General features: G+C 51.3%; 4 protein-coding genes across 4 annotated transcripts; 1 reads left to right on the forward strand and 3 right to left on the reverse strand.

Moving 5' to 3' along the window:
- Positions 1 to 1451: 1451 nt before the first annotated feature.
- Positions 1452 to 3986, reverse strand: TGME49_217890 (alkyl hydroperoxide reductase/ Thiol specific antioxidant/ Mal allergen, putative). Its single transcript, XM_002371315.2, has one exon. The coding sequence runs from the start codon at positions 2759 to 2761 to the stop codon at positions 2171 to 2173; it is 591 nt and encodes a 196-aa protein (XP_002371356.1). The 5' UTR covers positions 2762 to 3986; the 3' UTR covers positions 1452 to 2170.
- Positions 3987 to 4017: 31 nt separating this feature from the next.
- TGME49_217900 (hypothetical protein) lies at positions 4018 to 7380 on the reverse strand. Its single transcript, XM_002371316.2, has 3 exons — positions 6201 to 7380; positions 5681 to 5869; positions 4018 to 5201 (listed from the first exon to the last, which is right to left on the reverse strand). The coding sequence occupies exons 1-3, from the start codon at positions 6453 to 6455 to the stop codon at positions 5097 to 5099; spliced, it is 549 nt and encodes a 182-aa protein (XP_002371357.2). The 5' UTR covers positions 6456 to 7380; the 3' UTR covers positions 4018 to 5096.
- A 1638-nt stretch (positions 7381 to 9018) lies between these two features.
- Positions 9019 to 19834, reverse strand: TGME49_217910 (DNA polymerase (pol2) superfamily protein). The gene is made up of 9 exons (XM_002371317.2): positions 19086 to 19834; positions 18648 to 18747; positions 14533 to 18224; positions 12809 to 13879; positions 12311 to 12379; positions 11693 to 11802; positions 10755 to 11343; positions 10094 to 10137; positions 9019 to 9827 (listed from the first exon to the last, which is right to left on the reverse strand). The coding sequence occupies exons 1-9, from the start codon at positions 19173 to 19175 to the stop codon at positions 9539 to 9541; spliced, it is 6054 nt and encodes a 2017-aa protein (XP_002371358.1). The 5' UTR covers positions 19176 to 19834; the 3' UTR covers positions 9019 to 9538.
- A 2298-nt stretch (positions 19835 to 22132) lies between these two features.
- On the forward strand, positions 22133 to 24566 carry TGME49_217915 (hypothetical protein). The gene is made up of 2 exons (XM_018779793.1): positions 22133 to 23811; positions 24311 to 24566. The coding sequence occupies exons 1-2, from the start codon at positions 22702 to 22704 to the stop codon at positions 24431 to 24433; spliced, it is 1233 nt and encodes a 410-aa protein (XP_018634876.1). The 5' UTR covers positions 22133 to 22701; the 3' UTR covers positions 24434 to 24566.
- Positions 24567 to 25331: the final 765 nt, after the last annotated feature.

The raw sequence follows: 25331 nt of genomic DNA on the forward strand, positions 1-25331 counted from the left end.
AATTGGAGTCTCCTTGGGTTGACCGACAGTTGTTGCTGGTGCACGTAGTTAGCCTTGTTTCGCTTTGCAGCGATTTGTCACGCTGATTCGAGCAACGTCAGTGCATCTGGACTGGACAGTTCAGACACGTAGGACCAATGATGTCCGCGACAACACTGAGCTGCTCTCTGGCATGCTGTGCCGCCTATCGATATCAGCATGCGGTCAAACAAGTCAATGGAGAAGCGATTGTGTGCAACCCTGCACACCGGAAAAGGTCGCTCTCTTTGCCGACTTAAATATCTGTGCATTCATTAACGACCTTGTATGCATGCTTCGCGGAACTTGCTAGGGACAGTGCGTGCCGCGCTGTATGGCTTCTGTCATGTATACATACATGTGCGCACAATCAGTCGACGATTTGTGAATGCACCTTGTCTGTTCGCGGTGATGGGGCGGCTGCAGGATTCTAGTCATTCCAAATGTATGATTTTGAGGCGCTCGATGTCGCTTTGCGTTGGGCTATGTTTTTCGTGAATTTTAAGGGTTCGGCTCTTTCGGCACTCCAGTACTAGTGCCGATACCAACGCAGCATGGAGTAACCATCCCCCCTCTTTATTGAAATTTCACCGGATGTGGCTGTCGGTTCAGAGATACGAGCATAACGAAAGACTCTGGTAGCCGGCGTACACAGGTCGTCTAGCTCATCACAACATAACGTACAGCTTGCAGCTCTCGTCTTCTTGTGTCAGCCTCCTCCGGAGCAAGGCTTGAGCGCGAACGGGAAAGTGCCAAATACGACGCGAGTTCCGTTTCATCAGATTGTCCTCTGTTATGCTCTATCGGTTCTTTCGCTGCTGCACAAACGAGCGTAACGATTGCTGAGATTGAAGAAATTTTGTACAGTGGCGTGCTCGGTGCCAGGGTTCTTCGCGATCAGATCCAGAAATGTTGCGAATCGTTTGCACCGAGGGAATTATCCCTGTGTCCAGTTCGTGGTCGAGCAGATTCCAGATGTATGGCTGCATGCACATGAATGTTAACTGCAGCAACATATACTTGCGCAGAGTCACGGATGCGGTGTGGAACTGGCGACGTGCAAGCGAAGGTGCAGAGGCGCCGGTTGGCAAATAAGAACTATGGGTTGCGGGTGGTGGATAGCGACAAGAAGTGTTGTATGTTTGCCGGGCACACTCGCCTCTACCACAAAGGCGGAAAGGTGGGAGTGTACAGTCTCACGTGGTCTTGCCTTCCGTCGTTCGTCGGGCCCCTATTCAGTGAGCTCAGGGGTCTCGTGAACCATGCCACCAGGTTCATCCCTTTACGTTTGGTGCTAACAAGTGATAAATGGACGCACAAACTTTGTGTGTTACCGGCTTTGAAGAGCAAGCATGTGTTCGATGCTCACAGACTTCTGCTGCATCTTCGATATACGCCTGTCATATCTGGACCCTTCCCATCTCGAAGTTTCTCAAAAAAGGCAGACCCTTCACGAAAGAGGTGCAGTCCGATAAACTCTTACAGTATCAAACCTGCCACAACGTTGAACGCACTTGTACATGCAACATAAATAAGATACGACTCGCATACGAGTATGCTCAGCACTGTAGAAGGTGGCTGCTGGTCCTGTTACAGCGGTGTTCGGTCATAACACCAGATATCTGCAGCTTTATTTCCCATACATGGTGTCGACTAAATCTAGAGATCAGCAGTTGTGTTTGTTGCTGTAAATCACCCCCCTTGTCCCACTAAGTGTCTCTAACAGCCTGAACGACAAACATAGTGGTAGGACATGCAGGCTCCTGTGAAACAGCATGTACTCGAACAACGATGCTGTTAGCAGACCAGCAACGAATGTGACGACAACAGTTCCAATTGCGACCTTCCGTGGAGATGGGACTTCGGTTTTTCTCGTTCTAACTATTATAAAAACGGAGTTGCTCACGAACAACATCCCTATTGTCGGGATAAATCTTCAGCAGTTGCAGTCCCGTACGATGTGATACAAAGGCACTTCGGAAGGGCATGCCGCAGGCGATTTGGAAAACAACAGTCTACGCTTCTCTTCGAAATGGCCGCCACTAGGTTTTACCGTGATATCTTCATTCCAGACAGTACCACCATGCAAGTAAAAACGTGTGAAAAAATGTAGGCTACATGCGTACATACACACCTAAGTGGACGGAGCCGATTACTTGCTTCCGAGATACTCCTTAACTCCCTCGGCAGTGGGTTTCATGGCTTTGTCCCCCTTTTTCCAGTTGGCTGGGCAGACTTCTCCATACTGTTCAACGTGCTGAAGAGCGTCCAACATGCGAAGGGCTTCATCTGCGCTTCGGCCCAGAGGCAGGTTGTTGATAACGCAGTGTTGCAGCACACCTTCCTTGTCGATCAAGAACAGGCCACGGAAGGCCATGCCTTCAGGGTGCAGAACGCCGTAATCTTCTGCCATTTTATGCGAGACATCGGCGAGCAACGGGAAGGAAATCTTTCCGATACCACCATCCTTCAATTCCACGTTTCTCCAGGCGTTGTGCACGAACTTGCTGTCGACAGAGACGCCGAGGAGCTGGCACCCGCGTTTCTCGAACTCGCCATGCAAACGGTGGAAGGCCAGGATCTCTGAAGGGCACACAAAGGTGAAATCGAAGGGGTAAAAGAAGAGAACGACGTACTTCTTTCCTTTGAACTGAGAGAGCGAGATTTTTCCAAAGCTTCCATCCGCCATCACAGCTTCTGCCTCAAAGGCAGGTGCTGGCTGAGACACCATCGGGGCCGGCATTTTGCAGAAGATGGGAAAATTTTGGTTTTCACGGGTATGTCGCGCGAAATGGAGAGAAAGAACGTTTTCCCAAGCGACGCGAGTGGGGGAGAGTTGCGTGCAGCGGCAAAAAACAAGAAAGAAGGAAGTCACTGTCAAAGGGCGCCTGCAGCTAGTGCCGCGCCCGTACTTTGTCAAAAGCGTGTGCAGTAGACCCCGCAACAATCAGACGAGCAAAGAGGGGTGGTGGGAGACGGGGAGTTGTACCCCCCCGGCGTCAGACATTGCCGGAGAACCCAGACGTGACCTTTAAGAGAGACACAATCGAAGATGGTTTTTTGGGCTCCTGAGTGTCTCTCAAAAATAGCGGAGTGCTTGTACCATAATTTACATCAATGCATTACCAAGGGAGGAGTCGTTAAATAAGGACGCCAGATAGCGGGGGAAGTAGCTTCTGATAAGGCATACCGTACAAAAGCGGACATCTTTTCTAAGCGGCAATAAGATATGGCGCCGCAGTTTGACAACCGCAATCTTCGGAGACAAATTGGACAAGGTCTGGGATCGCTTTCTCTCGAGGCTAATCGAAGCTCAATACTTTAGCCACACGGTACGCGTTCATCAGTAGGACACGGCTGCGTAGAAAATTCACCGTGTCTGGATGAGGAAGGCGGAAGACCCTGGATGTACCGGCGCCTTCATCCAACCCGTCGCCGAGCGGTAAGCAAACCCATATGCAAATCAATCCCGAAACCGGCACGTGCATTGCCTATCGTATGATGGACTAACCTCCGAGGGAGTCCCGTACATGCAGAACTAGTGCTTTGGAGCACAGACACAAGGTACGACTCGGAGGAATCGTGGCATCGCAAGAGACATCCTTCTGTACAACGCGTAACATTTTTAGCAATGGATTAGCGTTGTGATTCGTGGGCCCAGAACAGAATGAAGAACATTCCAGTAATGTACCTCATTTGCAAGGCTTATGAAACGGTGCGCACGGGCCCTATTCAGCTGCCTTTGCAACTTCTGTGTTTTTTACTCTGGACAATGCATCTAAAGCCCTGCGGCAAAACATGGCCGTACGCGTGCTGTCCGTCGCATTTGACAGAGGCCTGACCCAAACTGGTTTCGACTACTACACTGTAGATTCCCTTATACTTGTGGCTGGAACATGGAAATGAGCGTGATTCCTCGAGGCCGTCCTCCTTAGCATTCTTCTCCATAAACACTCCGCGTCTTGCCAGCAGCCACGATTCAAAAGGATACCGGATGGGAATGTTCAGTTACAGAGAACTGGGGTCCACGAATTCAGACCGCCCTTCCGTCAGTGATTTTCGTGACACAATACTGACACAGAAATACCGGGCGCGAGTTAGCTTAGCGCACTGTGTTACAACACAAGCAGGAAATAGAGAAGTACAACCAGGAGCCAAGCCTGACCCCCACAATGAGTAGCCCCGCTCCCAGCTTACTGGGTCTTGAGTTTTGTCAGTTCCGTTCCCGAACATGTGTCGGTTTTCGTTCCACCTCTTGCTCTCACAAATGCCACGCAAGTTGCAGAAGACTGACATCGAGAGCCCTGTCACCGTGATACGACTTCCGACAGCAAAAATCCGATATTATGAATTTTCGAGAACATTTTAGCCAACAAAATTGCTTCAACTTCGCACACAAAAGTGTGCAGTCGTGAAACAGTATGGCCTTACACCCTTTTTCCATTCATGTGAGCCAAAAGCTGCTGTGTTGGGGCACTGAAATGACACCCATCGCTGCTACCAATGTGTGAAGCTGCTGTCGAGACGGAATCTCTCCTCCGGCGGACTAAATCAATTTATTAGATACCCCTCGGGGCACGCATCCAACGCGTTTTTATCTGGGCATGCTTGCTCTAGTACAGTTGATAAACGTGTTGGGAGGCATCATCAGCACCCGCGACGCATTCTTATAACTTCGGCTCGACAGATCACAGTTGAAGCACGGCGAATTATGCTTTGACTCATGGGTTCCACACATTACATTTGTAAAATCAGTGCATGCATCTTTAGATTCATTATGTGACCTTGCTTATCTTGCCTCAAGATGGCCTAACATTTAGACAGCACTTCAAAAGCGTATCCCGGCACACCACGCTTCCCCCCTAGAACCGATCACTTTAACAACGTGGAATATACACTCCACGCGAAAGGCAACGCGTAGGCAGTGGGGGGTTCGAAATACCCCGTGAAGCTGAGAGAGCAACCGTGGACAATGCCACTTGTTTTCTGGACAGAAGCCTACACTGTCCGTGTTCTGTTATCTGCACATGCCTGTAAATGCGTGTAGAAACTCTGCGGGGATGCTTGTGATGAGAAAGTTAGAACGGCTTGGACGTTTGTTCCTCTCCGGGTTGTTCGGTGTCCTCATCCACGATTACAAACTGGCGCAAATCGTCCCACAGAGCTTGTCGTTCTTCACCTTCCTGCAAAAGCGGTTGAATTACTGAAAGGCCGCCATTTTCACACGGCTATTCAGATCCCCAAGATGAAGACATCTCAAGAACCAGAGGATTCCACGCGGTTACAGTGTCTTTTTGACCATCAGTCAACAGAGGCTGTACGGGCACGTATGCATTTACAGGTGAATAGCACGGATAGGTCTATTCACGCATAAATATATTCTAATTTTTCCTCATACACACATAGGAAAGTATACTTGTCAACGAGCAGATACATATCAGTATCCCGAAGTGCGTGCCTCCTAAACTTAGTATTTATAAACACATATTTTGATACTACGGTCGTAGACTGTCGTTTGACTTACCCATTCAAAAAAAACTCACCAACTGGAATATGCAAATTTGTCTCCCGATATGTCCATATATATATATATATATATATATATATATGCATATGTCTCGAAATGTCGCGGATTCTGAGTCTCAATTTCTCTGTAGCTTACCAGGCTGTCCTTGAGTTTTGCACTGTGTTCAGCGTTGTCCTTGGCGTACCAGAGTGCCGAAATCTCTTGGTCATCCGACTCAGGAAAGGCGAGACGGTCGCGTAGATTGATCGGTGGGCCTCTTTCGAGCAAAGTCCGTTGCTCTCTCGCGCATGTCGTGTTGGCAACGCTGTCGCAGTACCGCTTGAACTGCATACTCCCATCAAACGTAAGGCGCGGATACAGAGTGACGGTTGAAGCAGATGTAACAGGCACATTGACAGATACACTCGCAGTCACTCGTACACCTTGAGGTTTGCCTTAACAGACAAGGTCATACGAAAGCGCACCTAGACGTGCATGCACAAGCAAAGGCCTTCCAGAACTATCCGTTTCTGTATCGCGCTGTCAGCACATATCGACGCATATACTCGGGTGCGTATCTCCTGACATATCTACTCTTAGTGCCGACACACTCTGACCTGAAATGGACGATTTGCGTGTGAGAGAGCTAGCGATGTACGCAGACATTTTGTCTCACCTGGGTAGCCTGTAGCTCTTCGATGCAGTCAACACAGAATTTGGCAGGGAACCAGGGGCAGCTGTCTTCAGAGTTGCTACTGTCTGCTACCTGTCGGTGCATGCAATATTCTGCGTAATTCGCCCGCGATAGTTCTTCAAAACACACCATACAGTCGCCCTCTGGTTCTCGGTGCTTGGTTTCAGCTCCAGAAGCACACGTGGTTGCCGAGGGAAAATCTGCATTCGCCTCGGTGTTTTCCTTAGGCGGGACCATGGCGACGAAGAAAAGCGCGAAATGTTTTTCGACACACGTTTACTAGATTTATTCACATGGCAACTTAGGCAATGCATGCGGAGGATCCCTCGACACAAGAAGACAGTGTATGGAAGTTCATACAGCTACATAACTGGCAGACTACACGCACTCGTATACACGATTCTATTAGCAACATAGAGAAAAGTATGCATGTAGCCAATGGGGACTGAAGAGGTGCTGTACACACGGATATCGCGACAGCGCCAGCTTGTTCGGGAAGACGTCTGCGGTTCTGTAATAAGCCTCCTTGATCACCGTCTTCGTCGAACCTAGCCTTCTGAGGAAAATTTGAAGGTGTTTAATGTGCCATGATGACTACACTTCGCAGGCAAAGAACTGAACTAACTGAGCAGTGAATCCTTCAGTGTTCCAGTTTGCGTCTGGAACTGGAATTTTCTCTATCTTCAGCTAGGGAAATGGTGGGTTGTCACACAACACCGAAAGAAGACTCGATGGCTCTTTCAACCGCTTCGATATCTTCCGACTGGCATGAAGTGAGAAAAAGGCGCACACAGGGAAGATCCTGGACGGCGACGTGTCAGCAATCAACACAAACTGTGGTGCGAATCCAGTGTGCTGTGAGAGCGAGGAGGCACGCTCACGGCTATACTGTAGCAGCGAGAAAAAGTCGCCGTCGTCATGTATGGAGGAAATCCACAGAGAGGTGAGGACACAATTTACTCTCAAGAGTGAGGAAAAATCAGACACAGGCGTCAGAATCCTGCAACACGCCGCTCTTCCGGAGGGCTTGTGCCAACGCGCTAAGAAGCGATGGTGCTGAAATTGAGCGGAAATAATGCAGAATGATGGCCGGAAAGTTTGCCATAGACAGGCCGAGTGAATAAAAAGAAGTTATACTTTTCGTTTAGATAAAAGTGTGACTGAAACGGAGAAACGGTGGGAGGAAATGAGACGTGCAGACGTGTGGCTAGGCCGCAAGACACGTCCGTTTTGCTTTTTCGCATGCACATGCACGCATTTCTTTTGACCGCTGCGCGGACCCATAATCGAGAAGTCTCGCGTTTTCGTTGTCGTTCTTCGTGCCGGAGACCGGCAGATCCAGGCAGATCTCTCTGCTCGATCGCAACCGCAAACGTGCATCTTCTCACAGGAATTTACAGTGGACAGCAGCGCTGCTGTGCCTGGCTTAGGTCTTCTACAGCCGTGTATACCGTGATTGCGTGGCTTCAAGAGATTCGGTGAGACGAGGAGATGTGACCCATCTATGCAGTCTGGTCAGGAATATGTATTTGGTCCGCTATCCTCAGCGTTGAATCTGCACAAAAAGGGACTTGCAAAGCAAACGCCTCGCAAACTGGCGAAGGCCCTCAGTTTATGGCCAGGCTTCGACTGCGTACGAACAGGGAGAGCGCTACAGATGGTCTATGTCGAGCGCAGCGAGCAAAGCACGTCTCCCACTGCCAGTACTGGTTCTTTGCACAACGGAGAAGCATGGAGCAACCCAAAGACACAAGTTCTCGATTATTATGGCTCGCTTTACAGACTCAGTCTCTTTTAGTATATATATATATATATATATATATATATATATATATATATGTAGAAATGTCTGCAATGAGAGCTAGCAACATTTATAGCAGCGCTCCATTGTGCAGGCATCTGAACGTTCAAACACATCCCATTCCACGCATATTATCACGGTTACTTGTACACAAGTTTCCCTTTGTAGTCGTCCATAATATCCCACTTCATTTGTGTGGTTGCTGCTGAAACGCATACTTTTTTCTGTAATTCCCAAGAGTAAAATACATGCACACTGGCACCTATCTGCTATAACCGGTAGTCCCGCGTTCACTTCCACCACTGCTTTTACGCGTATTCTGCTTTAAAAACCCTTTTGCCAAAACTTACCATCCCCGGATTACCAGCAACTCAGAGTGGATCTTTTGCTCGTATCTTGCAGTCCCCCACAGAGCGACCCACGTATGGCAATATAATGCGGACGGCTTTTTCCAACTCTGCATAAACCGGATAAACCGCAACTGCGCCTAGAAGTTGCATCATCCTGGCTTTTCTTACCCAGACAATCAACTGTGGACAGAACAGACTCTGCTGATGTGCACATCACCTTCTCTCTTTAACCGCATCTCTAGTAAGTTTTTCCCCGACGCCCGGAAATACTGATCAGAAAACTTCTTCTGGTGTTACTCCTGAACATACACACCCAGTTCCTGTGTTTTTTCGACGCAAAGATTCAGAGCATGCAAATGCTTATTCAGTTACCTGTATACTCAAACACTGCTCGCGATAAATATGCACCAAGGCAAACTCTTCGTTATTGTGAGCCGATCTACTGTTTATCGGCTTTAGTGCGGCATTCGTTGATGGTTTCGATGTGGGTCCACCCCACTTCCTTCTTCAGGCCTCGTGCACTGCGAAAACGGAGATGGCCGAGGAAGCGGGATGAGCTTGTCTGGCGTGAAGAATTTCCGTGTCGGTTCTCCGTCCTTTGAAATGCAGAAACCTCACAGGCTGGGTTCTAAGATAGAACCCGTCACATCTAAGACCTAATTTGAGAGTATCACCACGCCGCGCGACCCAGAGTAAAGCGACTCCTCTGTTCGAATGCATGCGACGACGATTTCACCTTCACCAAGGCAAAGGTCTATTATTCTTCGTGGACAGCCGGACACCGCCACTGAACTACAAGCTTCCACCACGGGAGTTTCTCCGGTGATCACTCTCAAGGGTCTGTTTCTCATCGCATCACGAACACGTTAAAATGCTGCGGGAGAATGATCGGAGGAACTCGAGAAAAGAGAACATGATGACAAAAAAGGAATCCCGCGGGAGAAAAGGAACACACTGCACTATGAACCGCACTTATGGAAGTTCTCAGCCGTGGTGAGTAGTGCGTTTCATGCCTTGACTCTCCCGTCCGCCTCTTTCAACATTGGCATGCATGTGCTCAGCTACACATCAACAAAACACCAGACACCCGTAGCGAACCACAGAAAGAAGACAGGCTACGCTTCCAGGTGCGTCGCGTAAGCAGCCGATCTCCGTCAGAAAACTAGTCTTTATTCTTCCACGCCCTCTCTTTTGACGGCGATATCCGAGAAACGGCGGGTTAGACTCGTGTGGAGTTTTTGTTGACCGAATATTTTTTCCTCCTTCTTCTGATCCACCCCAAAGCTTGTTTCCAGCTGAGAGAACAGGGAAGAGCCTCGCTGTCGAAGACCGTCCCCCCACCACTTCCGTTCTTGTTCGCGCGCTTTCACGCGATTCAAACATCGCAGAACGTTCCACCTTTGCTTTGTGGGATCCACCGAAACATTCGGTTGCATCACACACATAATGCCGCGCATTCTGCAGGCGAAAACACACAATCCACTCAAAATCTGCTTTGAGAGTCACCCGCACGCCTATACGCATAAATGTGCATTTCCAATTTCTCGACACAGAGAAGATACACGCAAAGACACAGTCCTACCTGGCTCCACGGAGACATACACAAATACACATACATATATAGATATCTCGATAAATGGATACTCTGTAGATTCACACATGTGTGTGAACATGCAACCTCATTCATCAACTCCGATGAAGAAGCGGTGTGTCGGTGGACTTACTCGATCATTCTGTACGCGTTTTGAGCCAAAGTTGCATCAACCATCTGCAAACCGGGCCAGACACAAAAGCAAAGACTCTCAGTTCCAATCTCGATTCGCGCGACATCTGCAATGCTCGAATTCTTTCACTCGCTGTCTTGTGAATGTTGTCTCGGTTGCAGCACGTCGACGTCACCTTCGAGCGAGCCCAGAACGTAGGAGAGAAAGCTCCGGAAGCGCCAGACAACCCTCTTCACACATACTAATATGTGCACAGTTGTCCATATAAGCATCACTCGACCGAGGTTTCCTTACACATCTATCTGCGTACTTAGGCGCACAGCATAGCCGAAAGATGCGACAGAGTTGGGTTACGTTCTAGGAGCTGCAAGCCAACTAAATGGTTACAGTATTCACTGGAGCCCTCACTCAAAACTCCGTCCTTGCCTACATATCGATGTCTACATCTACAACTTTGTGTCCACACCACTTACCAGATTCGCGGTCACCCTGGAGAGGTGCGGCGAGGCAGATGGGAACGTGACAAAAAGTTTGAAGCGAGTTCTTTGCCTCACCCGACGTCCCAGCTACGGGGCCCGGTGGTTAGACCCCGAGGACTGTTTCGTTTCTTAAACACTACGCAGGTTCAAATCTTTCCTGCAGACTCTCCCGCGGCGCGTACCTTTTGTAGTTTTTCTCTTTCCAGTTGCATGTCGACCCAGGTGGCTCCGTGCTTCATTTTTTCGAGGTATACATAGGCGGCGACTGCATGGGGGAAGCGAAGTTCGACGCCGCGTTTGACGGGGGGCACCTCGGCCTCGCGCACCCGTTTATAAGTCGACTCGAGGCAGTCGCGCATTTCCGGGCGTTCGCGCAGCGTCGGTGGCTTTCCCCGTCCTTCCTCGAGGACCGTCGTAACCAGATTGGGGTCGACGCCCACGGGGACGAGCCAGGCATCTTTTCCCGACTGCGGAACTCGACCCCCCGCACCTACTCCGTCTCCAACTGTTGCTCGACGGAAGCGCATGATCGAGGCAGTCATCTCGGGGTTGCGCTCCATTTCTCTCTCAGCCAAGACCATCTGCTGGGCTGTGACGTCGCCGGAGAGATAAAACTGCATTTCGTCCAAGTACATGTACAAGTCGTGACAATTCAGCTCTTCGCGCAGGTCTCCTTCTTCGCATCGGGGACAGACAAATCGAGAGCGCAGCCCCGATGCAAACGACGAAGCCGGTGGACACCGGTCAAATCGCTCGTGACAAGACGAACACCTGCGACACACACACACACATGCAGCAGCATGAAAAGCAAACTGGGACCGCAGCATTGCTCACCGAATCAGTAAACCCACAAATATACTCACTCACATACCATATACACATATTTTCACATATATATATATATATATATATAGATATATATGGGGGGTTTGTGGGCATGAAATGATGGATTCTAGAGCAATGGTGCAGAGTGTTTCCTGACAGGGGGTATTTTTAAAGGAGAGAGCAGGGCGGAGCGGAAAAGGTGAAGACACTCTGGCGGAATGGTTTGGAGACAACGAAGAGAAATAAAGGAGGCATGCGTCACGGGAGGGGGTGTCTTGTTTTACTCTTCACTCACCTAAGACGGGGTCGACCAAACTTGTTCTGGAGCGCCGCCAAAGTGAGGCGCACGAAGTTCCGCAGATTCGACGGCGATATCCACCAGGTACACGAAGGACACCGCATAAACTGAAAAGAAAGAACGGCATGCATGCGCACTGGTGTCTGCTCGTCCAATTCTCGTCCTGGAGCGAAACGGCGAAGATGGAAACCTCCAGTCTGTGTTTTCGAGACGAACAAACTGAGGAATCAAGAAAACCTAGCCCTCACAACTCGTTTCTGCGCTCCACGGTCTCTGCCTTTCCGCTTTTGCATAGAGACAGGGATGTGCTGAACATCATCTACGCTGCCAGAGGTCTTCTGCATGCGCGTAAGATGATGCTTGTACACTGGAAGCAGATACATCGGAGGCGTGTAGAGCCTTTGCTAGCTCCCTGAGAATGCAGACCTAAGACGATATCCGGTATGGGAGTTGGAGTTCCTCAGTATCCTGTGTTCGAAACATGACCGGGCAAGGCCAACCACGACCCGTACACGCAGTCACTCGAACGGGAGATGTTCTTTCTGTCGACAAGGACGGCAGAGCTTATAATCATGCAAAGAGTCGAGGTATGGAGGCTCGTTTCGTTATCCTCACCTGCAGAACGTCTTTGCCCATAATAGTGGCTTTACATGCCACACAGGGCAAGTTAATAGGGAGTTTGTACTGCAGGAGGAAAACCAAAGAAAACGTGAAGACTGTTGTACCAAGCTGCGCAGCAACTATTGGTCCTAACAACGGGCTTCCGGTCAGTAAAAATGATTGTGTCGAAGCAGTACGAAAACAATTACTAAGCAGAGGAGCGCAAGTATGAAAACGGATTTCCAAGTGCATGTACACACTTACACCTGCACATACACATACATGCGGCCATAAGGTTAGTACAGATACGTATATACATAAATGAACCTATAGGTGTGAGTATTGGCCCGTCTAGCCATAACACTATTAGCGGGTAGGTCTCTGCGTAGCATCCTAGATCTGCGTGAGTGCCTGCCGACGTCGCTGTTTCAGGCGCCATGGGAGTCCCAAACGTTCTTTTCCGTAAGGTATGACTCCCACCACGCAGCAAAAGTCCTTTCCTGTGGAACTTACCATTTTGTATTTTTCTTCGCTTTTGGAAATGAGGGCCATGATGCGTTCCTCGCCCGCCTTCTCTCTGGCGTCTCGGCTGCAATCGTCGGTTTCTCCAATTGTTCCTTCGAGGCGGGTGTGTTTGCTGCCATCGAGGCCTAGACATTCAGCTAGCCGGCTCGCGCTTGTCCCCTCAACGAACGCACACATGCGTTGAATCGGAGGAAGCAGCTGCTGCTCGAGGTAGTATTCCGCATCAATTTTCAGAAGTGGGTTGCCTGCGACTTCTCGCGGGTGAAATGCGCGCTCTGCCGGACTGAGAGGGCCGCTTCTCCCTTCCTTCGCCTTCTCCGCGGTGTCTGCTTCGCGGTTTCCGGCTTCTTGCCCTGCGCCCGGCTCGCCGCCTTTGCCGCCCTCCGCCTCACTTTTCGCTGCAAGGAATGCACGAACGCTCGCCTCGGAGCAAATCACGTAGGGAATTTCGTTGCCCGGCTTCACGGACAGGCCCCTACTCTGCATGCGCAACGCCACCTGGACATGCGGGTGCATGATCGCGCCGCCAGCACCTCGGGCGTACATTTGCGGCGGCTTCGTCAGTGCCTTCGTAATGACGAAAAACTCAAGAGGCACGCCTCCAGCCCGCAGTTGCTTCCCGACTTCTCGCAGTTTCTCGTGGAGTTCTTCAACCACGGTGTCGACGGCATATTTCGTCTCGTTGCTCTTCGCCTTCTCGTCCTTGGAAGCGTCAGCTGCGGGTGTGGACACAGGCGCTAGCGCGGCGTCTTTCTGGGCAATCCGGAAGATGATTTGCAGCAGCTGGTTCCCCACCACCTTTGTCAGCTTCGCCCAGTCTCGACGCACAATGTCCAACCCCTTCTGCTCGAGTTTGTATTGACGCTTTGCGTAGTCCACCACGATGCAGCACACGTACTTTTTCTTCTTCAGAAGCAAGAGACGCCGGAACACCCCCTCCAGATCTATCTCTAACTTCTTGTAACTTTTGTTGATTTCCGCCTTCACTTGCTCGCCGAGCCGCACCGCTGCCGCGTATGTCTTCCCCTCCCCGCCGTCGTCATGCAACCCCGTGTTGATCTGCGAGAGCACGAGAGAGAGAAACGTGAAGGGTCATTTGTCAAAGACGCTGGTTTTCTGATTCCACCTTCCACTCTATTCGTTTTCAATGCATTTGTTTTTGTTTTGAAAGAAATTCGGCAGCATACGAAAAAATGTTTTACAACGCATTCATATACGTTTGGAAGAGATACGCAGGCGCAAGACACACTGGTCACCGCGACACACGAAGATGGAAGCAGAGAAGACATGCACGACAACTGGAGTAGTTTTTACCTCTTAAGTTTCTAGTGACACACGGATCCGCATCAATAGACGCACAAACAACAGAGGCATATGCTCTGGGAAACAAGAACAGACCCGCATGGAACACAGAAAACTGCAACTGCTACCACCTTGGTAAGTGCAGGGAAACGGACACGAACCCAAACCAGAGCTTTCACTCAAGTCGTGCGCTTCACAGAAACAACGGATGTCCCGAAATCAACGGGGGAGAAACAAATGGTCGAGAACACTTGTATCGAAGACTTCTGTATACGACTACATGCACAATTGTGTATGTATTGTTCTGAGCATCGGGTAAATCAGTATCTCTCGCAGTCTCGTTGTTGATACATAAATACATATATAACTACAGATGTACATGTGTATACACGTGAATGTAAACTACTGACCATAATTGAATCGGTGTCACCGTAGACGACTTCAAGGCGTAGAATTCTTTCCACCTTGTCTTTGGCGGCCATGAGAATGTTTCTGCCTTGTTGGGTGATGAATGCGGCGATTTCCTTTGCGTAGAAGCGACTGCGGCTGAAGCCGAGGCACCCGTAGATGCTGTTGGCCGTGAGTTTCAGAGCGAGTTGTTTGATTTCCTGCGTGGCGCGTTTCACTGGGTTGCTTTCGCCCTTCATCGACGCCTTCACCGCTCGGCGTCTCTGCACCAGTTGGCGCAGAATGCGCGGGAGAAGCCCCGGGGTGGAGGCGATGCCTTGGACGTCCTCCTCCGCTGCATGCGGGAGATTCCTGTCGTCTGGCTCGCGGAAAGCGTCGGCGATTTCCCCGTCTGGGCCGTTGGTCGCCTGCACGCGCGATATCCTCGTGCGCACGGGCCTCTTCACAGTCGAAAAGCAGACGTTGTATTCTTGGATGATGGAGGGGTACAGCGAGTTGAAGTCCAGGAGAAGGACGAAGGTGTCGTAGAGCCCCACCCGCGGCTCGAGGACAAGCCCACCGGCATAGCTCGCTTTCGCCCGTGCGCCGACTTTTTCCTCGCCCTCTCGGTGTCCCTCGTTTGCGGCTTCTTCCTCGTCGCGACCCTCTCCGGCGACGCCCACTTCCTGGCCTCCCCCCTCGACTTCCCACGGGTCTTCGTCCCTGGCCCCGCTGGCACTTGGCCCGCGGCGGGGGCCGCCCCGTCCAGGTCCCGCGTGGGGGCGCCGAACAGGCGCGCCACGGGCGTACGGATCGTCTTTGTCGGGACAGATGAACTTTTCGCGGTGGAACTCGTGGAGCAGCAGAAAAGCATTTCGCTCTGCGCGCTGGTTCTGCAGAGATCGTGCCCAGAGGTTCCCGCCAATTGTTGTCAACTCGCGAGTGAGGGGGAGACAGTTGAGGCGCCAGCACAGGACGACCGTCATGAAGGTCTCCTGGACGCACATCTGCAGGCACACCAGGAGGGGCTGGGGCTCGCGGCGCTGGAAGAACTCGAGGAGTTCCGGCGGTTGCGGGAAAGGCTTCAGCGCGCGAATGTCTTTCTGAATTTTCGCCTCCCAAACCGACGTCGGCGCCCCCCCTGCAGGCTGCTGCGCCGGCGAGGCGAGAAAGAGATCCTGCATGAGCGGTACGAGGTCGTAGTTCACTCGGTGTCCCAGCAACTCGTGGGCCTGCATGTAGGTGTCGCAGACGAGGCGGCCGACCGTGAGGAGGCGCCCGCCCCACAGACCCGAGGCTCCGAAGCTCCCATCGAGGCCCTCGCGGCGGGCCGCGCTGCCGCCAGAAGCACTCGCCGCTCGTGGCTTCACGTGCTTCGGACGTTTCAGGCGCGAGAGCCGATGCCACACGGGCAAGCCGTGGACGGCACATCGCTGACCGAGGAGCTCGAAGTCTGAGCCGTAGACGTTGTGGCCGACGAGGATGTCGGGGTCGGCGGCGGCGAGGCGGTTGATGAAGTTCAGCAAGAGCGTCTTCTCTGCGTCAAAGACCCCGAAGCCCTGCTTCGTGCATTGCTCGTAGAACTGTAGCGGCAAACCTTCTGCGTTCACGCGAGCCGTCGCCCCGCCCGCAGTTCGCACGCGCCGAATCCCGCAGAAAACGTTCTGGGGGCTGAGGCGCGGCTGCGCATTCTGGTCGTCGATGTTCGCGTCGCGGTACACAAAGAAGGATGCCATGGCTAGTTGCCGGTCCGTGTCGAGATGGCTCGCGGCGCCTGGCCCCGATGGAACCTGGACGCTCTTCGCCGAGAGAGAGACGACGGTCAGCGGGGGAGGGGGCGGCAAAGGCCCGTCCGGGTATCGCGCCTGCGTCGCCTTGTTGAACGCGTTCCACAGACGCACGTCCTTGTGCGAGTGGATGTACACCTCATGTTGGCACCAGGACGAATGCTCGAAGGCGGACGCAGGCCTCGAGAAGTTTTCGATGCGCAGCCAGCACGGTCCCTTGATCCGGCGCTTTACGAGGAGCAACTCAATCAGAGACTGGCCAACCCCGAAGACGTGGGAGTACGTTTCGCCCTCCAAATCCTCAGGATTCAACGTCGGCGCGCTCGCCGGAACGAACACCTTTACGAAGGTCTGGTTGCGGCCTCGCGGGACATCTGGCGCGTCGAAGGCGTAGTGCCGGAAGACGCCCTTGATCGCGACTTTCCGCCACCGATATTTCTGTTTCAGCTTCGGCAAATCCTGTTTGAAAAAGGCCTTCGTGATCTCCATGCGGCGCTCGACTCTCCGCCGCAGCTCCTGCTCACGCTCCTCGGAAGCGTCGGCGTCGTCCTTCGGATTCTCCTCGCTCTCTCCCTCGAGGAGCCCCGCCAGTGAGCTGGTTATCTCCACCTGCTCCCGGGTCCGGAAGAAGAGCGGAACCATCATGTCTCGGACGACAACGCAGCAACTTTGAGGCGGACAGCCGCGGTACTTCTGGGGGATGGTCCCCTCCGCGCCTTCTTTTTCTCGCTTGGCCGCCGCGGGCCACACCTTCCCGAACAGGTAGAGCGTCCCAGCTTCTTCCCACGCATCTAGAAAGTAAAAAGGGAGGGTGCCGTCCTCGCAGACTGGCAGCTGGTTGTCGGAGCCTTGGTCGCCTGCAGCGGAACCGAGGGCGCCTCTATCCTGTGTCTCTGCTGCCGTCTTTGTCTCGCTCTCCGGGTCGTCCTGCATAAACAGCGTCAAACCCCGCTTTGGCAGCATAGGTCCACCTGCAGCGTACTCGCCCGTCGCCTTGAAGAGCGTGTCCTGCATTTCGCCCTCTGCCTCGTCTCCCTCCCCATCCTCTTCTTCGCCGTCGGCGACGGCTGAGTCTGCTTCGTCACCCTCTGCATGCTCTCGGAGGATCCCGTCCCCGGCGCCCACATTGACCCCAGGCAGTTCCGCACTGGCAGGCGTCGAGTCTTGGCCCTCAGGTGGGGACGCGTGCGCATCTTGCTCACTGCTCGAAGGCGAGACATGCAATCCTCTTAAGCCCCCAGAGAGTCCGGCAGGGCCCTCCGCCGCGGCCGGATGATATGCGCTGTCGCCCACTTGTGCGAAGGATCTGTCCGGTGCCCGCCCAACGCCAAACTGGGCAAGAAACGACGAGGAGGCACCCGCGAGAGTGCATGCACCGCTCTGGTTTCGTCCCGAGCCCGTCCACCCGCTCTTTCCCTCTACCCCAGTTCCCCTCTCTGGGGGCCTGCGCCCCCTCTCTCTGTCGCCCACATTCGCCGAAGACGCCCCCACTTGCTCCCGCGAGGCCTGTGCAGTTCCGCTTCCACCCTCTTGAGGACCGCGGGTCCTTTCGGGAAGCGACGAGTTCTCGCCTGGGCAAGAAACATGGACCCTTGGGCTCGAGTCCTCTTCCTCTTCGTCAAACAGTTTATCCGCCGACTGAAGAGACTCCATGTAGCGCTTCGTCACCATATTTTGTTCTTGCTTGGCATGCGTCTCCGCAGAAATTGCACTGAAGTGCTGGACGAGGGAACGCATGCCCTGGGCCTCGGCCGTGGCAGCGGCGACTGCAGCCGCCGCAGCGAGAGCATTATTCCGTGGTTTCTTGGGCTTCCTTGCTTCTCGTTCACCGTCATTTCGTCTCTTGCCTCTTCGAGATGTCTCGTCCTCCTCGTCGTCTTCGTCCTCACTATTGGATGCCCACCACTCCTCGCCATCGTCACTGTAACCTGGGAGCATGGAAAGGGAGGACACCAGGCAAGCGCAAACGAGGACACTGCGTCTTCGCTGTGTGTTCCACCCTCGTATTTTGAGTTTGCGTTTTTGAGAACTCGAAACCAAGACCCTCCCCCGTCGTTTTTCCTCTCAAGAAAACGCATCTCAGCGTGGGCGTTGTTTGACAAGACACGAATACCCTGCTTCCACAGAATCTACTCAAAGCACAAAGAATCGAATCCGAGAGGTTTTTCGTCGGACAACACCGAGGCACTGTGAACCCGGCAAACACGGTTGCCTGCATCTAATAACTGGAATCGAATTCAGTATCATACGTATCATGATGTTTCTGTTAGAACTGAGTGATCCGCACTCTTTTCGGTCTACAGAACGGCTCGGTATAACGCGGTGGCAGAGAAGACTGGCCTCAAACTTACCCTCCCCGTCGATCCACTCTTGAGCACGACGGGTCTGCTTCAAGCGCTGGTAATCCTCCTCTGTCACAGTTTCATAGATTTCAGCGTTCTCGTCCTTGACCTACACAAGATAACGTCGCAAACACGCAGCACGCGATGATATTTGCCATCCTCTTCATCCAGTTGTGTTTCTGTGTCACTATGCAGACTGAACACACTGTTAACAGGTTGTCGATGGTCGAATTGACGTTGATGCATCAAAATGAGTCGCGGGCTCAAGCATATTTAGGGGGCGATAAGGAATATGTCACGCAGCTCTGCACGCCAAATACACAAATTCACGCAGACATATCGAACAGGTGCACCGACAGGCATATACAGAGGTATATTGGCGCGAACTTTCCTATGTACATACAGATGGACATTTGTTTAACATGTGGTGCGCCGCGTTTCACTCACTTCATACTGTTCAGAGGCTTTGGCCTCTCCGCGCCGTTGCCTCCTGATTTTTTCTAAGGCTGACAGCGCAGTCTGCTTCGAGCCGGACATTTTACTTTCGACGGGAAAAGATGCAAACTGTGTTGGCCATCGACGTCGTACACACTTCTTGAAAATTCTGTCTCTTTTAAACACATCGATGACTTCACGGCAAACCGACTCAAAGAAACAAGGTGTCACGAACTAGAGCTGCGACCGGGTCGAGACTGGGAACTCGCCGGTAACTATACGCGTAGAGACGCATGTGTTTATGTTGCGGGTTTCAGATAAATGCCAATCTGCTGAGGCGGAAAAACAAGTGGCAGGACTGTATTACTTGTTTACACACATGCACACGGAGAATCTTGTGAGTGAGGCGGTGCATTTGCGGTGTACCCTCTTGTCGTCATACAGTTCTCCCTCCGCAGAAAAGCATCGGAACATGAGACGCTTCGGTACAAATTATCAAGGCACCAGAAAGAATCAAAACAGAAGAAAAATGACAGGTGTGCATATTGTGCTTCCGAGAAAGTCGTGAAAGCTTTTCACCCGCATGCAAGATACGTCATTCCTCCGTTCGTCCCGGCGGTGAAAAACGCGGAGCACGGGGTTTATTTCCGCCAGCGAACACGAACTTTGGCTCAGTGTTCCTTCAGAGTTCAGTGGAGAAACAAAGCGACAAAATACTAAGAAAAAGAACCAGAGGTGGGGCAATTTTGTGGAGATCTCGAGGGTGTCTGCGCAAGACAGAGGACCCCGAAGCCGCCCTCCTTGGAGCCTGGGATATATGGGGGGGCGGTTGGTGGAGCAAAAGAACCAACAAGAAAGCGCATGCTAGGCACTACTGAGAAAAACGGCAAGTGAAAATCGACAGCTTGAGAGATAAAAATATATACGCTGTGAAGGAAGGGTAAAAAACAGGAGACGAGCTTCAACCGATACTCAAGACGAAACCATTATGTCTGACGCTTTCCTCTCTGCTGCGGCACACGCCGTTTTAGAGGAAACGAGGAAGGTCGTTTTCCTGTGAAGCTTGCCACTCTCAATGTTCTATGAACCACGGTTTGTTAGCATGTCTCGGCGATCATCACGGAATAGAGGTGACTTTCGGCGGGCTTCCCTCTCTCTGAAGAAGACCAGCACGAAGTGTAATAAATGCCTTCAAAAAGGTCGCACTCGTTTCAACGAGTTCCCGGCCGTCATTTTTTTCTGAAACTGGGGCGTGTTGACGAGACACATGCATGGCGCCTAGTCGGTGGTACACATTTATGTTTTGGAGGCTCTTACAAAAGAGTAGGAAAAACGGGGAATGGCCTCAACAACGATCGAGGATAGAAGTGACCAGCATCCCAGAGTGTGTTAGAAAATCTGGTTTGTCTGCGCGGGCGTATGAGAACACCCGGTAACGAACGGGGCATTCTGTCCGTTGAGGTGTGCGGCCGTCTGATATCGGCAGTGGGTGCGCCAGCATAACCTTTTCCAGAATCATTGAGACATCGCACTGATGAATGTGAACAGGATAAAAACACACAGGAACGCTTGTCGTTCGTGCAGCCATGATACAACTCGCTATTTCAGTGGGTTTTTCTTGTGGAGAAGTTCGCGTTTCCCACGTCCGCTTCCCCGCAGACCTGACTAGACAAATACTCTGTTTCAAGTCCTGGCAAGTGAATAAGTCGTTGTTCATCAGCGTCATGTGTGAGGGGTGACTGCCTATCTATGTGATTCGTTTTGTTCCTTCCTACAGTCGGATAATTCACAAGTGTCAGACAAGTGTACTCCGAGGTTGTTGACTCAGACAAAGTGGCTGCAGTTGGAGTGAACCACAAACACTCTTTGCAGCACCATAGAGCTGGATTCGTCTGTGAGCCGCTGTTTGTTCCTCGTGTGCAGTTGCCTCCTTTACTGAAGGATGGCTCCATAAGGAGAAAAAGTAGGAGGGACAATACGTTTATTCCCGAATGTTTCGCTCCTGTTTTACGGGACACTACCCAACGGCTTCTCAAAGAGTCTGTGGCAATAGGTATTAGCACGTTCCTTATCGACTCTAGTCATCTGAGCAAGTATCAGGAGAACTGCATGTGATGCGTTTCTAACTATCCGCATGGCTTGTTGGCTCAGGGCTAGTGGCAGACGCGACTTGTAGCCTGCCTCGTCTTTCTTAGAGGTCCACTGAACTCGCGAACCTGCAAATGTCGAGTCATTCGGACAAGGCAACTCAATGATGTATTTTCTTCTGGCGCAACAAGCTTCGATTCGGTATCCAGGTGTCCCTGGATTAACTAGGGACAAGGGAAATGGACAGTCAACATGGTTTGAGCGTTAGAGTAGCATAGTCTGAAGCATAGGCTTTCTTTTATTCAGTGTTAGACGAGCATAGCTTTTCTTGACACGCAGGCCAATCGCGAGAGGAGTGAATACGCAGTAGGTGTGACCCGGTAGGGTATCGAGACGGCCTGTTAGAAAACAACTGACGATTATTGGTCAGTGGAAATGTAGCGAATAGGTTTAGCTGACACGTGAAAAACTTATCGAGGGTCCCTTCATGCTATTGATTACGAGAAGAGACGTGAGGCTCTCTAATACGTTTCGTGGGCCTTTGAGGTGACTAGGCACAGATAGAAGGACCAGTTTCACCAGGGACACCATTTGTTCCGTACACTGCAGAGATAGTAAATCAACACATTGTTTCTAATCTGTCACAGAGCGTCTCGTGTCCTACCCATGTCACCAGTACGTAATCATTTGGATCTGAAAAGTTCACAGTTCTGTGCTTGAGGCACGATGGCAGCTTCTCGTCGAGTCAGCTACCCAAAGTTTTACGCGAACCCACACTTGCAGCGCACTTTCCTTACCGCATGCGGAGACGAAAGTTGCATTTCGCCGATCGGAAGACCGGCCACATGGTTAATGTTTTCGCGATGCATATCGGATGTTTCCAGAGAAGACAGCTGACAACGGGCTGCCTATTTCTTCTAGGCGAACGAATGTCTTCGCGGTAGAAAAACACAAAGAACTACCAAGGCAGAGTATTCCTGCTGCAAGCGTGTAGATCCGGTATGCATTCTTGGCTGTGCAGTGGACAGGCGGACGCAACCAGGCCTTTCACGGTTATTTGTTTCATATTGTGTTTCCTCCATCAAATGTGTTAAACTCAGGCCCCGTAACAGCGGCTTGACTATCTCTGTTATTCCAATTTTTTGTGTATACTGTCCATCGCACGTGATCTGTTTGACGCGGGAAAGGCGGATGTACCGGTGTTGAGGATCCAACAGACGGTCGTTGAAAAGCGAATGTTTAACTCAGGTCCACGGATATGTTGTTTATAGAGCTGAAACACGCATGCGATTTAGCAGGTCTACGTAGGTAAGCATTTCGATGAAAACCGAGCGATCCTTGTAGACCGAGTGCTGCATGCTAGAAGGAAAACGATTCAGTTCTCTTGGTTTCTCTGAAAAAGGGCAACTGCTCCGGGCTGTGATGACTTTTATGTGATTTGTTCTCTGTCTAAGAGGGTTTCCAACGTTTGATTGGCAGTCGGATTTTCCGGGGGATTCGTTGGTTGAGCAGATGCCTGTGGAACTGCAACACGTAAAAAATGAGACCAGCTCAAAAACAAGTGAAGAAGGGGGTGAGACACCTAAATTCTAACCCCCTTTCAAGAAACCACCATGACCAAGGACTGAATGGGAACGCGAAACAACGTCAAAATATCCCCGAGTTCTCACATTTAACAACATCTGGAAATGGGATTTCTGAGGTGCCCGTTACGGCAGAACTGCTGCATGCACCGGTCGCTCAGGAAGGTGATACCTTCTTTGTACAAACAAACCGAAGAGCATCTTTTTGTGGAAACGAAGCCGAACGATCAACTTCCGGAAAATGGTTTCCTCAAGTTCCCACAGAGAAGGTGGCGCTAACACTGGAAGAAGCAAAAACTGTATTGGGAGAGTGTAGCCGAATGGGGGACATGCTCCAAGGCATTTTTGAAGATTTTCTTTGTGCATCGCCGGCAGACGCTGGCAATAAAGAGGCAGATGAGCTGTCTATGGACGGAGAAGCAGGGTCCCATGAACGGAGCACTGCTGGCACTGGCACGATTAGTATAACTATGAGTGGTAAATGGGGTAAGGTTGATAGCAGTGCGAATGGAGTTCATTCTCCCGTTGGTCCGGCTAGGGATGAAGCCTCAGCAAGTATTGCTTCGCCTCTCGTCGTTTCTTCACCGCTTAAATCCGATGCTAAGAAACGTGAAAGAGAGCTCATCGGAGAGACGAGTATGACGTGCCAAGCAGGAGAAGAGAGCTCCAGTGGTGAGGTTCTTCCAAAGGAAGAGCTGTCCTGCAACACGTATCACGGGGGCGCAGACAGCCCCTTAGTTACCGGCCAGACAGATGAGGAGGATCAGGGAAGACAGAGGCTGCCTAAAGTGGACAGTACCGGGGGTGCGAAGAACTCTGCCTTGAAGAACGAACTTCTTAAGTGTCAAGCCACTTGCGAAGAAGTAGCCATGAAAATGTTGAACCAGTACATCCAGGCAGAGAAGGATGATGTACAGGAACAGAAGGCACTGGCGGCTCTACACCTTAGAGCCGGACAAGATTTGTGCGTCAGCGGATCTAATCTTCAGCTAGACTCCGACCTGCTTACAGCTGCGTGTGGGGACTTACTCGATTCTCGGCAAATAATTAAAAGTACCTTTCAACAGGTAACGAAGGAGACATCCACATGGAGTGCCACCCGCTCTCGCATCCTCAGCGATCCTGGATCCCTTGTATTCAGGGTTGCTTTTTTTTTCTGGTTGTTACAGAATGCACATACAAAGCGACGTGCTGATTGGGAAGCCGCTTCACAACAGCCTTCTTGGAGAGTCTCGTTTCACTAAACGGGAAGGCCACAGACAGAACGGAGTTAGCCTGTATCCCCAACGGCATCGATACATGCACAGAAACTCATAAAACATGACTACTAGATACTCGCTCTCAACAGTGAGCTTTACATGAACTCATCATGGGAGGAGGCATTCAAACATGAGGCTGCGTTTCTTTTCGCTCCCCCTTTTATACCCACCTCTTTCTTCTTTCTTCCTTCGTTTTTCATCTTGCTGGCCGCTAGGGTCGCGTGTGCCTGGAACAATGCCCGGCGAAACTCAAAGCCTGAAGACGTTCACCGGAATGGATGTGCTGCGTTTTTGGGGAACTGTGCAGATAAGTGACGAAAGCAACGAACCAACCGCAGACACAACCAATGCGCGCCGCTCGTACTTGGCTCCAACAAAATCTGTTCAGAATCGACTACGCTGTACACGAACGCTAGGAGGGTTGAAGTGAGTAGACGAAAAACCACGTTATTTCGCTAGCGCCTTTCAAGTCACCCTTGTATCCACTGCTTGAGACGATCTGTGGTGCATTCGGAATCAATTGCACACAAGACCAAACAAACCGTAAAGAGTTCTAATATTTTGTGCACTTCTAGAAGTGCCCCTCTGACCAGAGGGAAGGGATTGTTCTGGGGAACTTGTCCTGTTTGGTGGACGGCAAACTAGTGGGCATTTCGCAGCAACCTTAGTAGTGAGCAAAAGGAGCTGTTCTCAAACAAACTGTTCGTGTCAGCTAATTGAACTAGTCAAGTATCATGAATACAGCCAGTAGATGCTCTTTCGACGTCCATGACCGATGTTACATTTTTGATTATCTTCTCTCCCAGGCTGCGTAGAAGGCCGCTCCGGAACGACTCCGGAAGGCATCCATGGCGCCGATGTGAATTGTGCTTACGTCGCACGACGCCCTACAATTTGTAGTGTTCCATATCACTCCTCGACGCTGTGAGAACCTACGTACTTCAGTGTCTGCGTTTTTCCTATTTCATGTATACCGGTCTGGATCGCATATCAAATACACGAACACAATGTCCACCTATAACGGGGTCTAACACTACATGGCCTAGCAGTGATCTTCATATTCCACCCGTGATGCATAGGCCATGTGGCAGTCTCGACTTACGGAAAAAGGAGGCAAGAACTGAAAGCTTTCTATCAACGCAGTGTAACTTTGATTTTGGCACTCGGGGATCCTAATGGAGAGTGTGCATGGCGTGTGTGCTTTTGGGCAGACCGAAAACGCTGAAGACAAACAGTCGAATCCCATTGCTTTCAGTGAGAAGAGAGATGGGAAAACCGAGCACGAATGCCACTGCGGATAGGGCTGCAGTTGCAAAAAATGAAAACAA

This window comes from Toxoplasma gondii, chromosome XII (genome assembly GCF_000006565.2).
Source record: "Toxoplasma gondii ME49 chromosome XII, whole genome shotgun sequence".
NCBI lineage: Eukaryota > Apicomplexa > Conoidasida > Eucoccidiorida > Sarcocystidae > Toxoplasma > Toxoplasma gondii.

Coding starts and splice junctions, on each gene's coding strand:
- TGME49_217890 (XM_002371315.2), bottom strand. CDS start 2,761: ATGCCGGCCCCGATGGTGTCTCAGCCAGCACCTGCCTTTGAGGCAGAA.
- TGME49_217900 (XM_002371316.2), bottom strand. CDS start 6,455: ATGGTCCCGCCTAAGGAAAACACCGAGGCGAATGCAGATTTTCCCTCG. Junction 5,870..6,200: donor AAGAGCTACAGGCTACCCAG/GTGAGACAAAAT, acceptor GGGAGTATGCAG/TTCAAGCGGTACTGCGACAG. Junction 5,202..5,680: donor CAAAACTCAAGGACAGCCTG/GTAAGCTACAGA, acceptor CCGCTTTTGCAG/GAAGGTGAAGAACGACAAGC.
- TGME49_217910 (XM_002371317.2), bottom strand. CDS start 19,175: ATGTCCGGCTCGAAGCAGACTGCGCTGTCAGCCTTAGAAAAAATCAGG. Junction 18,748..19,085: donor AAGCCTCTGAACAGTATGAA/GTGAGTGAAACG, acceptor TATCTTGTGTAG/GTCAAGGACGAGAACGCTGA. Junction 10,138..10,754: donor AAAGAGAAAAACTACAAAAG/GTACGCGCCGCG, acceptor CCCGGTTTGCAG/ATGGTTGATGCAACTTTGGC.
- TGME49_217915 (XM_018779793.1), top strand. CDS start 22,702: ATGAGACCAGCTCAAAAACAAGTGAAGAAGGGGGTGAGACACCTAAAT. Junction 23,812..24,310: donor TTAAAAGTACCTTTCAACAG/GTAACGAAGGAG, acceptor GGAACTGTGCAG/ATAAGTGACGAAAGCAACGA.